The sequence below is a fragment of the Apodemus sylvaticus genome, chromosome 1, assembly GCF_947179515.1.
Source record: "Apodemus sylvaticus chromosome 1, mApoSyl1.1, whole genome shotgun sequence".
NCBI classification, from domain to species: Eukaryota; Metazoa; Chordata; class Mammalia; order Rodentia; family Muridae; genus Apodemus; species Apodemus sylvaticus.
In genome coordinates, this window is record NC_067472.1 from 20,573,837 (window position 1) to 20,588,574 (window position 14,738).

A 14,738-nucleotide genomic window follows, 5' to 3' on the forward strand; every position below is an offset into this window, starting at 1 on the left:
TCCACACACATACATATAACTAAAAATAGAACACATCTTTAAACATAAAACAAACAAAAGGAACAAAAGCCAATGCACAGAAGGCTCTGGAGCTAATCAAGTTACTCTCAAAGTGAGTACGCCAGAGAAAAAAACGAGACACTTCAAAGTAACTGAGCACACACTCAGCATTTAAGTTATTTCCAAAGTAAATTCCAGGCACATGAGGTAATGTAGACTCTAGTTCCTGCTCTACCAGTGCCGAGCTAGGTGACTTCAGACAAATGTCTTTCACCTTCTGTGCCTTAGTTTGCCTGCATGAGACTCTGCTGGAGTTGGATGGTGGCCATCCTTTGAAGACTTTTCCTTCCATGCGGTCCCCTCTTTTGCCACCTCTGAACAGCAGGGGTCCATTGCTGAAGCCAAGGCCTTGCGGTCGCCCAAGAGATAAATGAGTAGAGAAATGAGTAGGGATCCAGCCTCATGCTGCCCGGCAGTGGGACCTCACAGAGCCTCAGCTGGCAAACCAACGTCCCTGTCACCCTCTGGCACCCCCCAGCAGAGTGACAATGCAGAGGACTGATTGAGCCCATTTGCCCACAGGGAAGGGTGTGGTTTTTGGGGTGGAGGAGGTGCATCTCACGGAATTATACAATACAGTGGGCCTTCTCTCAGATGAAGACCTATGAACTATCATCAGGAGGACTTAGGGATGGAGGAGGGAGAGGAGAGGGCTGTACTGAGCTGTGGCTGCTGGTTTGTACTAACAGCTCTAGATGGAGTCTTAGCTGTGACCATGAAATACAAGGGTGAAGCTACAATCTAAGAGTCCGAGGACATCACAACTATGGTGTCAAGAGGGCACAGCGGGGGAGGTGGCATGAGTGCCCCTGAGATACACAGATGGAGTAACTGAGGGCAGCATACTGCCCATGTCCCTGTTCCTTCCCAGGTCTGTAAGTATGACTTCGTAGAGGTGCGCAGTGGCCTGTCCCCGGATGCCAAGCTTCATGGCAAGTTCTGTGGCTCCGAGACCCCCGAGGTCATCACGTCGCAGAGCAACAACATGCGCGTGGAGTTCAAGTCTGACAACACCGTCTCCAAGCGAGGCTTCAGGGCTCACTTCTTCTCAGGCAGGTGGGGCGGGCCTGCAGAGGCCCGGAAGGCAAGGCGCCTGGACCCTGGCTTCCGGCAGCCTCCTCCCCGCCCACCCACCCGCCCGCTCCAGCTTCCTCTCCATCTTCTACCTCAATAGCGGCCTTTATACGGTGGCCCAGTTCATCTTCTAGGGATACCTCAACAGGTTGTTATACATCAAGTGCAGCTTAAAACAAAGAATTTTACTCTAAGTTCTATGAGGCAGAAATCAGAATTCAAAGACACCACAAAGTACATAGTAGGTCCTGTTGGTCGCATCCCACTGGCATATGAACTGTCCAGTGAGGTATTTGGATCTCTGTCTTCATGCTCAGCACTGAAGCAGGTCTAGTATTTGTTGGTTTTACAGGTACTCAGAATTCTGTCTCTGACTTTTGAGTCAGGAAGTCTCACTGAGAAAGCTCTGATTTGTGTTATGGGCACAACACTGACCTGAGCTCAGAGGTTGACTGGGTAGCACCCAGTGTTGCATAAGCTTCTTCCTGGTTGGGAAGGCCAGAAAGACCCAGCTTAGGTCAGGCTTGACAAGGGCTGATATTTGGAGGAGATGGGATCTGAGGCAGTGGGGAAAGGCTCTCTGTCTGATGCATGTGGCCTGGACCAGATTTGAAGGGCTGAGGTGCAGCTAGAATGACTAGAAAGAAAGTGATCAAGGTCTGGAGAAGAGGGGACGCCATGAACTTGGATTTGGGAGTCTCAGTGTTCATAAAGACTGAGATAAGAGCAGACTGGCAGGAACCGTGCCTGTCTGGGGAGGCCACCAGCGGGCCAGGTTGGGCAGGCTTGGTCATAATGAACTACAAGTAGCAACTGAAGCCTGAGACCCAGCGGAGCCCGGCATAAGGCCCTCTGGAGGGTCTCAGCATGGAGGCCTACAAATGCCATGTGGTCAAACCGGGCCAGGCAGGGTGGAGCTGAGGGTTGGGAATCCCCTCAGAGGAGGAGATGCAAGGCCCCAATGAAGGGTACAGTTCTATGCTTGCACACAGGGGCAGAGAAGCTCTATGTGAGGGTAGTAATGACCCATGAATGTCAGCAAGAGGAAAGGAAGAGGAGAAAAGGAGGAGGAGAAGGAAGAGGGAAAAGTAGAAAGGAAGAGGAAGAGAAGGAAAGGAGGAGGAAGAGAAAGAGGAGGAAGAGGAGGAAGAGGAAGAAGGGGAGGAAGGAGAAGGAGGAGGAAGAAGAGGAGAGAAGGAAGAGAAAGAGGAGAGGGAGAAGGAGGAAGAGGAGGAGAAGAGGCCTGCACTGGGCTGTGATGTCCATCTGCATCTAAGAGCTCTGGATGGGGTCTTGGTTGTTCCCACGAAATACAAGGATGACGCTATGGTACGGACTGTCCTAGGACACCACAACTACAGAGGCAAGAGAGCACTGCCCAAGGCACATATAGCCGGAGATGGTAGAGCTCTTTACTGTGTGGCCATGGAAAAGTCCACACAGCCAGAGCCCCAGGAACCACAGGATAAGCGCAACACTGGAGGTCACACGCGACTGTAATTATAGAGACCGACACTTCCTGGGGGCTAGTCACTCTCCCAAGGGATTCCCCTTCATTCCCCCCTGCAGCATCCCGAGGGGGCCTAAGACAACTGAGGCACTGCCTCAGACACTGCCCTGCCCTGCCCTTTGCACACACAGGGGACAGTGTGTATCCAGACCTTGGCTTCTTGCTGAATGACTAGGCATATGAGCTGCCTCAGCCTGTTTCTTTGCCTGTGAACCGGGGTACAGATATGCTTTTCTAAGCTTAAGCGGGAATCAACTTAGATGACAGTATCATTTAAGAAGTGTCAGGGCCCCATCCTGTGGCAACCATTCAGTAGATGCTGGGCATTTTTATTACCGCTGCAGTTGCTGTTCATGTGAGCCTGTCCTCCAGGGAGCTCCTTGGTTTGGGTGGAAAGAAAGACAACAACATATGTTCCACATACAAAAGTGCTTTAGAGAACCCCCAAGAGACCAATGGAGGCCCCAAACACCCCAAGCAAAGATGCTCCCTCTGTGACTGACACCCCTTTAAGGGACTGTGATCTGGGAGGCTCCTCGAAGGAAGCCACTTTTGAGCTAGGTTCTGAGCCTTGAGGGACATTGACAAAGCTGGCAGCTCTTCTCAGGAGAGTCCATTGATCCCAGCAGACAAAGACGAGTGTGCCAAAGACAATGGTGGCTGCCAGCAGGAGTGTGTCAACACATTCGGAAGCTACCTGTGCAGATGCAGGAACGGGTACCGGCTTCACGAGAACGGACATGACTGCAAAGAGGGTGAGCGGGGGCTGCGGGGTGGTGTGCGGGGTGTGAGTGGGTGAGGCAGGCTTGGGTGGGGGGTCAGTGATGGGAACCACTATCTGCAGGACGCTATGAGATCTCCGTCTGAATCTTCAGTCTAGGGGCCCTCCAGCAGGATACCCCTGTGATGGCCCACCTGGGGGGGGGCAGCCGTTCTCTTCAGGAAGCCAGCATGAGTGTCCATTGCAGACCCGTTTAATCCAGTAGGCTTCAGAATTAACACGCATCGGTCTAAATCGTGGCTCTGCCATTCCCTCGCTGTGCAACCTTCAGCGAGTTACTTAAATACTCTGAGCTTCATTTTCCTCTTCTGTGACAGGCAAGGTGAATATGCCTCTTTCCTAAGGGTTCTACAAGGATTAAGGTCTGCCTAGGAAGTGTGGAGACAGGCCGGTCCATACTGTAGATTCTAACTGTCGATAAATATCAGGCCCATGTCTGTCATAACACTGGGACTGAGCATGAGATAGGAGGACATTTCTTGTCCCCCCCTCTTAGTGTCTGCTGAGGGTCCTTCAGAGTCAGATGGGTTTGTGTACACTGCCATTGTGGAGGAAGCCTGCCTTTAGCTTTTCCCTTGCCCAATGCAGGAAGTTTGTGTATCTGTGATAAACTATGCCCTGCCCTGGGTGCAGTAGGGAAGAGGAAGGATAGGGAAGGTGTGAAGACCGCAAGCCTCCTTCTGTTTCCTTATTTGGAGATGGAGAAAATTCAGTGAGAGGGTGCCTGCACACCACTTACCACAGAGGAAGACAAAGTCAAACTACTGTCACCAAACAGGCCGTGGTAGCACTCTTGGATATTAATAGGCAACCTGGATGGGACTGATGGAGGGAAGGCCTAGAGACCTCAAAGGGATCTCTGTTAATATTCACCCTGTGCAGCACTCTTTAGACCTTTTACATGGCACACTAACCCACATGTATGAGCCTGGATCCCTTTTTACACACGAGGATATGAGAGGTCTCGATGCTGTAAGTTGTAGAACCAGTGCTCTCACTGAACTCCACCTGACCCCAGGGCACTAAGTCTGCCACATCCCCCGTGCCAGCCTCCATGTGAACAGTCATAGTCATTGAAATGTCTCTTCTCCTGAATCAGTCCAAGCAAAGTCAACACCAGGTCACACCAGATGCAGGCTGGCTGCCCATACATTGGCTGTCGACCTTGAGACTCCCCTGTGATGCTGTCCCCAGCTGAATGACCCCTCTGTGTCCCCTTCTGACCTCCAGCTGGCTGTGCATACAAGATCAGCAGTGCAGAGGGGACCCTGATGAGCCCCAACTGGCCTGACAAATACCCCAGCCGGAAGGAATGTACCTGGAACATTTCATCAACTGCAGGCCACAGGGTGAAAATTGTGAGTCTCCTCACTGGTTTGTTAAGAGCACAGACCTTGGCATTGGGCAGAACTGGGTTTAAGTCTCTGCTCCATGATCAGCATGGCGCATATCCGGGTCTCAGTTTCCCTGCTGGGAAATGGGGAAATGCAGCGAGTCTTGTGGTGGGTGCTCCGAGCAGATGAAGGGAGCTTGCTCCGAGTTCTGTAACAGCCCTGCCTACAGCAGCACTGGGTGAGGCAGCGGCCACCATGCAGGTCTGCAGAGCTGTGTGTGACTCAGATGTGTCCAGGGCTGACCTCTTACAGGACATTTTACTCTTGAAGAAGAAAACAAAACAAAAGACTTGATTTACAGAGAACGTTGAGAGGGTAGGTTACATACAAGTCCTTGGGCTCCCGTTCCCACTCTAGAAATTTGTGAACCTCTTCAGAAGTTTCCCACACAAAGGAAAGCACATACCTTTTTTTTTCTTACTCAAATCAGTCACATAGAAATACAATTATTTATACTCCTCTGCAATTTACATCCTTATCAATTAGCACACTAACTCCTCCTTCAGTTAAAAAAACAAGTGCCTTGCAATTCATGTAAAGTCCCACCCATAAATCTGATGTGTGCTCTCACGTAGCAATGCCAATATTTACAAAAAACAATGAAACAAAACATCACACACACACACACACACACATGCACACACACCGGCACCCTCACATACACAGGAATACTCACAGAGACAGAGACACACAGATGCACCTGGACACTCACAGAAACATATACACACAAGCATACACAGGGACACTCATAGAAATACTCACAAACACATAAACACACACAGAGAAGCATACTCACGGACATATATACACACAAACATACCCAGGAATACTCATACACAGAGACAAACATGCAGACACACACACACACAGATGTACATGCATTCTCATAGACACAAACACACACAGAGACATACACAGAGACACATCAGACACACACACACAGATGCACATGCATTCTCATAGACACATACATACACACAGAGACATACACAGAGACAAACATGTAGACACACACACACACACACACACACACACACACAGATGCACATGCGATGCACCTTATGAGTGACAGACTGAAAAACGCAGGGAGGACGGAAGAGAACGAAGGAGAACAGGGTGATTGGTGGATGACAATGTCAGGGTGTTTTCTGCTGTATGAGGATAAATTGACGGACTCCCAAGGCATCATGGGAACAGAAGGGACCCCAAACCATGAGGCATGCTCCCTGGGCCCCTCCTGTACGTGATATGTGCTGCCTATGCAGAAGCTGCTTTCTTCTGCCCTGGGTCCCCTAGAACAGTGTAGAATTGGGGGAGAGTGTTAGCAGTGCCTTTGAAAGGCCAGCTGTGCCCTAGACTGCCATCTGCTGGAGAGATGCGCTGTTGCTCGGCAATCTCCTCCCCTGACAGTTCTGAAGAACAGCATTTCCTTGGGGTAGGGCCTCCAACCTGCAAAGTGGGAAGCTTCTATCTGAGGCATCTGCATACAAGAATTATTGCGGGGGGGGGGGGGGGGAAAGACACTTGCCTTGAAAATGGCTGGTGAGCATGCGGACGGAAATCTGCCTTATCTACGATAGAGTGAGTGACCCACTCTATCCCCAGCCAACCTTCACCTAGCACTCCCTGTTCACCGTGACATCACAGGCAGGCAGGCAGGCGGCAGCCAGACAGGCATCTATCCACCCACACCCAATGAGCTGTATATGGCCGGAAACTGTTCAGTTCCTCAGGCCAGGACAGTCTCTGATGGAAGGATGGGAAGAAAGGAGGCGACAGAATCCTGTTATGGTTAACTGTGCCCTGGAGAAAGTCAGCTCCAGGCCATGTTCAATTCTTACTCCAGCTGAACAGATTTAAACAAGCCAATTAGCATCTCTATGACTCAGTTTCCCCTTCTGCTCACTTGGGATAATAATAGATCTTCATAAACCTCATTAGAATTTAAGTGAGAAAATGTTCATCATTTATTGGGAAGGGAGAAACTCCCGACACACGCCAGCCACTTTGAGGACGATGGCAGAACAGAGTGGCCCTGCTCAAAGCCCCTGGGATTTCAAGTGGACAGCAGTAGGCACAGGCAGACAGCAGCACCTCTGAAGCCACAGGTCCTGGGTTACCTTCTCTGCCAGTGAGGACGCTGGCCATGCTCCTGATGTCTTCTCTTCTTCAGGGGTTGTGCATGGGACAGGGTTGCAAGGACTGGATGTAGAGCCTGTAACGCAGCTGCCAGCATGGGTGAGCGCGCTCGGTAGCAGCTGGCTCCTAGCCTCAGAGGAAGGATGGGGAGAAGTAAATGTGGGGAGCTGGTCCCGAGACTGGGCGTCGTACCACCACGCAATGGTGGGCGCCCCGAAAAAACCCGTAGACAGACACCTCCCAGGCCCTGGGTGCCCCTCCCCTCCCCCCCCTCCATGCCAGATCCTCCCCTCACTTTCCGCTCTTCCCTGCCCAGACCTTCAGTGAGTTTGAGGTTGAGCAGCACCAGGACTGTGCCTACGACCACCTGGACCTGTACGACGGGACGGACAGCCTGGCTCCCACCCTCGGCCGCTTCTGTGGCAGCAAGAAGCCGGATCCCGTGGTGGCTACGGGCAGCAGCCTGTTTCTCAGGTTTTACTCGGACGCCTCGGTGCAGAGGAAAGGCTTCCAGGCTGTGCACAGCACAGGTGCGGGGCTGGTGAGCACCTCGCAGGCTCAGGAAGGGCAAGGGGGTGGCACGCTCAAACATCCCGGTTAAAAAGTGCGCCCCCACTCCATCTTTCTCTTCCCCTCCTCCGTTTTTCTCCCTTTTAAACTGTGTCATTTTGCCGCCTGTGAGGGCAAAGGTCTGAAACCTGAATGGAAGTGAGCAGCCATTTTGTTCTCTGGGGGCCACTTCTGGAAAAGGTTTCTTTTCCTTGTCATTTTTCCCCCCTTGACACTCCAAAAGTCAGTAGCTCTACCGGGTCCTTTGGAAGAAAAATGTGTGTGCTTCTAACTTATCCACATTGTTAGAAATAAGAAGGCTAATAAAGAAGCACACACACACACACACACACACACCCTACCACTTCAGCCTGAGCCCTGTGGAGGAGTGTAGGCCCTTTGATCCTGGCATTTAATTGTGGCAGAGCCAGAGGCTACCCAAGAACCTGAGGCTTTTGTCTGTGGTGCTGAGCATCTGTGATGGTGGTCATGATCGTGGGACACTGCCATTCTTTTTAACAGCCCCCTTTCCCACCTCAGCTCTTTTTAATTACCCCTTCCCCCTATCCTCATCCCACCCACCCCCCCTTAAATCAGAGCCAGAAAACAGGGCTCAGTATGCACAGAATGGCGGTCTCTATGTCTGATCTAAGTGTAGATTTCCCTGCTTAGCCAGACACCCCACACTTTATGAGACCCTCCCCTCTAGCCTCTGAGGGATCTATGCTTCCTCCACGAGAGTTTGAGGCCACTGAGGAGACTTCATCTTCTTGTCCTTCAGACAGAGCAGCACATGGGCGGTCTGGGTCAGGGAGATGGCTCAGTGGTTAGAACACTGGCTGCTCTTGTGGAGGATCTGGGTTTGATTCCCAGCACCCACCTGGCAGCTTGCAATTGTCTGTAACTCCAGTTTCAGGGGAGCTAGTACCCTCTTCTGGTCTCCACAGACACTGCAAGCACACGCTACCCATGCATGCGTGCACACAGAGCACATAGACACAGAGCAAAGTAAGATAAACGCAGGTGCTCTGGGGAGTTGGGGCATACTTGGGACATATTTGCAGAATTGAACAAAGGAACTATTTACAGCAGGGCTTGCAGAGCATGGGGACACCCCAAGGGACAGGACACAGTTTGAGAACCACAAGGCTCTAGTCACCCCAGCCCAGAGGGCAAATGGAAGAAAGGCCTGGGGGTGGGTACTGCGTGCAAGTTGTCTAATTTCACTCTGGCATGAACATGTTGCCAGTGGTTGAATCCAGTCACAAAACTAGGTCACTGGGTGCAGGGTGGAGGGGTGGAGGGGTGCTGGAGTGGTGGGATGGGGGGCTGTGGGAGTGGAAGGGAGGTGGGGTGCTGGGGTGGAGGGGTACAGGGGTGGAGGGGTGCTGGGGTGCAAGGGTGGAGGGGTGCAGGGGTGGAGGGGTGCAGGGGTGGAGGGGTGGAGGGGTGGAGGGGTACAGGGGTGGAAGGGTGCTGGGGTGCAACGGTGGAGGGGTGCAGGGGTGGAGGGGTGCTGGTGGTGGTCCAGCAGGGAGGGAAGGGGGCATCTTGCCCTCTTGTGGTTATTTTTTGTCTCCTGAGTTGAAAGTCAACTCAGACATGAAGACAGAAATAAGGACTCAAGTTGGGCAGGGCCGGGCCCACACTGGTGACCAACTCCAGATGGGATGTTAAGAACCCAAACTGCCCACCACAATCCACACCAAGAGTAGCACTGCATTCCCTCAAGACTCTTCCTCCTCACCCCACCCCACTTTCCCACCTCACCCCACTTTCCCACCTGGCTCCACTCCCAACCCCTTTCAGTAGAGACGGGAGGTTTGTGGGCTCAGCTGCAGTTCTGATGTGCCTTTATTGCCCTCTGCTGGCAGATGCCACGAACTACAGCATTCCCGGAGCTGGTGGGAGCCCTTTCTGCTTCCAGCCCCTCCAAGGCTTGGCGAAGTCAGACCAGTCAAGTCCTGCAGTCGGGCAGCCCACTCTTTGGCTCCTTTTCTTGATTGGTGGAGGAGAGAGGGCAGCAGCTAGTCCTTCTCAGCAGCGGTCTTGGGGACGGAAGGGCCAGCTTGGCTGCTCCAGGGAACCTGCCCTGTGCCCCACTGGCCTCTGCTTTCTCCTCACACAGTAGGATTGTGAGGTTGCCTACCCCGTCCTGCAAGGCACCATACAGACTGTGGGAAAGGCGGTGGGAAGCAGTGGGCTGATGTCCAGACTCGGGGTGCCGGGGAGAGGGTGAGCCTTCGTTCTCTCTCCGCCACAGAGTGTGGGGGCCGGCTGAAGGCCGAAGTGCAGACCAAAGAGCTCTATTCTCATGCCCAGTTCGGGGACAACAACTACCCGAGCCAGGCCCGCTGCGACTGGGTGATAGTGGCTGAAGACGGCTATGGCGTGGAGCTGATATTCCGGACCTTTGAAGTCGAGGAGGAAGCTGACTGCGGCTACGACTTCATGGAGGCTTATGATGGATACGACAGCTCTGCACCCAGGCTTGGCCGCTTCTGCGGCTCCGGGGTGAGTCTGGGGGAAGTCCAAGCTACCTCCACCTGAGCTGGTCCTGGCTGGTCCCGCCGCTGTGAGCCCCCGCCAGGAGCCTGTTTGCCTCGGGGCCCAGAGGAAAGGGGAGTCCCCAGAGATAGGTCGGGAGGCAGCCAGGCGTCCTCCAGTCACACGGAGGACATGATCAGTGAAGGGGGCTTTATTCTTTTGCCTTTGTCCCTATTTTTCAAGAGTACACCCCTTAATTCTTACTTGGGCTTTATGAATTCATTCTATTTGTATATATTCCTTATAGTCACAATTCTTTTTGTTGTTGTTGTTCTTGTTGTTATGTTCAAGACAAGGTTTCTCTGTGTAGCCCTGGCTGTCCCAGAACTCATCACTCTATAGACCAGGCTGGTCTTAGACTCACAGAGATCCACCTGCCTCTCCCTCCCAAGTGCTGGGATTAAAGGTATGTGACACCACCTGGCTTATTTACACTTCTTATTCTAAGCAAAACCAAGCGTCTTTGAAGATTACAAATCATTGTTGGTATAAACACAGTATCAAGGTCGTTATTTTCCTCTTTATGGCCTACTTCTTGGGCTCGCTGTATCCCCAGCCCCTGGCTCAGGCTGGACGTATAGTCTGTGGTCAGTGGGCGACTAGGAACCAGTGAGACCAATGTCCCGCTACACACCACACTATCCACCCTGGGCTTCAACCGTTGTCTTTGCTGATCATAGTGCACCTCTGCTCTTGCCTGGACATAGGCAAATCAGTTTAGAGTCACCACTGCTCCTAGTGCAAGACAGACATCCAGCTCAGGATTCATGTCTTTGAATGGTTATCTTTCTGTCTTTCTTTGTCCTTCCCCCAAAGAAAGAACAACCGAATGAGCTCTCCCTGTGAAGGAGTCCCTTAGAGGTCATAATTAGTGGGAAGTCCTACGTGGCATCCCTAGGATCCGGCAGGCAGTGGCCTTGGCATCTGGCTCCCTCCTTGCAGACGACCCGGCGGAAGCCGCCCGACAAGTGTAATCGGCTCCACCCACTTGGTGGCCACAGTAGAATGCAAACCTGAGTGATGGTCTTCTGTCCAGGTTTCCTGGCAGACATGCAGCAGTGTTAAAAAATCATAGAGCAGGGATCCTCGGGGAACAAACTTCACAATCATTCACAATCAGAAAGACCCGAGTGTGGGTCCTGCTGCCCTGTGTGATCTTGATGCCTTAATGAAATGTGTAAAATGGAGTCATGCACCTGCCTTACTACACACTTGTGAAATTTGCAAGGCATGAGATCTGGATGTGGCCAGCACCGTGCCTGGCCCCCCTATGCCCTGACTTACAATAGATGCTGTGTGTGTTAGGTGTCTAGGCTCAGCTTTGTAAAAGCAAGGCCCAGGGCACCTTCCCTTGAGAAGAAGCCTGTTTGGATGCCTGTCAGAGCTTCTGGTGAGCTTGCGGCAGCCATGGTCAGCCTTAGGCCCCATCTCTGCACCCCCTCCTTTGAATTCCAACCATAACCAGCTGACCTAAAACCTAGTTTTCCATTCTCTTTCCCTCAGCCATTAGAGGAAATCTACTCTGCAGGAGACTCACTGATGATCCGCTTCCACACGGACGACACCATCAACAAGAAAGGCTTCCACGCCCAGTACACCAGCACCAAGTTCCAAGACGCCTTGCACATGAGGAAGTAGTGTCTCAGTTCTGGAAAGCCAGAGAGACCACGGATGTTTTAGACGCTCGTGAGTGAGAAGCCCCCAGTGTACAGTGTTTTTTTCCACAACAAAAACTCAAACTACATTCTTGAAACTATATATCTGGATGACAGTGCATGCCTTTGGCCAGCAGGAGGAGAAGGGGGGGGGGGGCATTGATTCTGGCTGTGGCGTTGTCAATTGCAGCTTCTGGTGGAGGTCAAAGTTTGAAGTTAGTGACCAAACAATGCCCTCCTTCAGGCTCATTTCTAAGCTTTGCTCCTATGGGGCAAAGATACCAGCCTGGGGCAAAAGGCTGCCTCTTTCTCAACTCTGGTGACATGAGCCCCTGCTGGTGACGTGGCTGCCTTCTGATAGCACTGGGCATTGAGGAACATAGCTTGGCAGTGGCTACACTGACACTCACAAATGTGGCTGAATACCTTCATGTAGCTCGGCCAGAGTCAAGCCAATCAAGAACCCGAGACTGTGGACACAAGCGTTAAAGTGGCATCCCAGGGGACAGGGAGGAGGCTCAACCTGGGAACCCTGAGCATTTTCCTCTGACACTGCTTTTCCTTGCCTCCTGTTGGGTGCCTCTGTCATCTGTCTCCATTCAGAAAGGAGCACCCATGGTCACGCCTAGCAGAACATTTGCCCGTGAGCACCCCCAGGTTGCTGAGAATGACGTCCCGCTTCACCCAATACCCCTCCACTCAGAGGCTTAGAAGATGTCACCTGTGCTGGGTTCCCACCGGCTTCCAGGAACCCCCAGCTGTGAAGGCACCTGCTTCAGCAAACCTCAGTCCTCCCTGGACAGTCAGTTCAAACAGCATCTGCGAGACATGCCAAGTCATTGCAGGACCAATTCAGATCTCACTAGGAGAAAACTAGCAATTCCGAGTTCTGTAAGAGCCATCATCTCTGGAACAAGTCGGCCTGTGGCACGATTCCTGTGACCAGACAGGATAGAGTGCATTGGCAGCTTTGCTGGGGTTAACCGGGACCCAGCCGCCCGCTTGCGCTCGGAATTCTCAACGCCCTGCACTTGGTGTGAAGGGTGATGTTTACATAATATTAGCACCTCAAGGTATCATTGAAATAGTGAGGTCGTTTTGAAAGGCATTTTGTTAAGGCATCTCTGGGCATTATGAGCTAAAAGCTGTGGTATGTTAGCTTTCTAAGAGCATTTATGTTGGAATACTTTTAAAACAATGTTTACATAACTATGGGGTTGGTGGTGAACACATGGTGGCACAGGAGACTGTTGTCGTTAGAGATGGCATAGTTCCCAAGCACCAGAATCCCTATGTGATGGACTGTCACTTTATACAGAGCATGTGTGAAGCCTAAAGGATCTACTTTAAAAGAAATCACAACATCCCAATCGGAGGATGACATCCAACTGAAAAAAGTGCTGGGAGCGAAACTAGAAGGAGACAAAGAAAGGAGAGAGAAATGCATCCAAGTATTATTATTATTAATATATGTCTGTATATATGTATCTATGTATGTATGTATATATGTAAGGATCAGCTATCAACGCCTTAATCAGGGCATCGGGACAGTGCCAACCCACTGACTGTGGCTTATCATCAGACTCTGGTGCTGGCCCCACACTTTATGCCTCTCCCTTCAAAACCGAGACCTCTTCTCTCTTCTCTTGAACTTAAGCCTCAGCCTCCATCCTGTCCTGATTGCTGGCACGCCCTCCCAGGGAGCTTCCTGTGACAAGAGAGAGCTTATACCATGGCTCTTGTCCCCATCAGCCCACTGGGGTAGATTCCACATCTCTGGTGTGTGTGTGTGTGTGTGTGTGTGTGTGTGTGTGTGTGGTGTACATGTGCATGTGTGTATGTGTGATTAGCTTTTATGTTTGCCTCATCTTGTCTGTCAGGGGTGGAATGGAAATCAGGATGCATAAGGTATCTGTCACCCAACTCCACACAGATAAAAATTCTGTATCTTTCACCTTTAGAAATGTAACTAAGATTGGCAAATCCCATGGAAAATAGGAGCTGGGGAGAGTCAGGGTTGGTTGATTTGTCATCCTGGTGACACACTGATAATTCTTTTTAGTGTGAATGTTTTCAGAAGCACGCAGCTTTGGCGGAGGCCAGCTTACAACAATGGAGCTCTTATGAAAGCTCTTACTTAGGCCTGTGAGGGCCGCATTCCCAGAAGACAGGCTCTGATTCAACAAGGGCTGCTGGAGGGCCCCGCCTCTGGAAGCCGACACCCACAGGGATTCGCACATGACACAGGCTGGTTTCTGAGAATAGTCCACTCCACAGACAGGCCCAGGTGCCCACTTTGGCTGTTCCAATTGCTCAGTGGCCTTTCTGGAAATGTCGGGTGTGGATGGGTAGAGAGGCTCAAGGATAGCCCTTCAGCTGATCCTTTATGTGGGACCAGGCCTGGGGGTGTCATGGAACTCTAAGACCCAGCCTGGGGGTGTCATGGAGCTCTAAGACCCAAGAACTGCCTCCAGGATAAATGATGTAAGGAAGTGTTTGGAGCTTGGGTCCCCAGGCTGATGTAATTCTAATATGTGCGGAGTTGGCAGAAAGTAAAGCCTGCCCCCCAGGGGGGGACCTCCAAACAGTTGAAGCCAGGCTGTGTATCAATTCACTATTTTCTCTAAAGTATCTTTCTCAGTATTTCCTTCTACACAGTCATGGCGTTCATAAATTGCCCAGTCTGTTTAAATAATTCTCCAAACACAGTTAACCAGCAAATCTACGTAAAAAACATGCTGTCCGTTTGTCCCCATTGCTCTTCAAGGTTCTTGGTATTGTTTGGGAAGAGATGGTCCCTTAGCATCCACAGATGTTTTTAAAGTTTGCTTTGCAGATTGTGATCAAAGTTCTAATCAGCAACCCCAAATATCTAAAAATGTTCTTCTTCTTTTTTAAATAGAAAAGTGTTATCTATAAATATAAAGGTATTTTTATTTTGAGTAACTACATTTCATGTAAAATGTCAGTTGCAAATGTCTTCTTGTTGGCAAGAACATGGGGAGATGATAACCCTTGTTTAAAAATGA

The 14,738-nt window shown here is 51.2% G+C and overlaps 1 protein-coding gene across 1 annotated transcript in view; it reads left to right on the forward strand.

Annotated features, from left to right (window-relative positions):
- The window catches only part of Tll2 (tolloid like 2), a 122,940-nt gene extending 108,202 nt beyond the window's left edge, over nt 1-14,738 (forward strand). The window contains exons 16-21 of the mRNA XM_052186069.1: nt 932-1,112; nt 3,274-3,399; nt 4,656-4,783; nt 7,275-7,488; nt 9,771-10,021; nt 11,558-14,738. Of these exons, the coding sequence (XP_052042029.1) occupies nt 932-1,112; nt 3,274-3,399; nt 4,656-4,783; nt 7,275-7,488; nt 9,771-10,021; nt 11,558-11,692 (1,035 nt within the window). The 3' untranslated portion in view covers nt 11,693-14,738. The remainder of the gene's footprint in view (nt 1-931; nt 1,113-3,273; nt 3,400-4,655; nt 4,784-7,274; nt 7,489-9,770; nt 10,022-11,557) is intronic.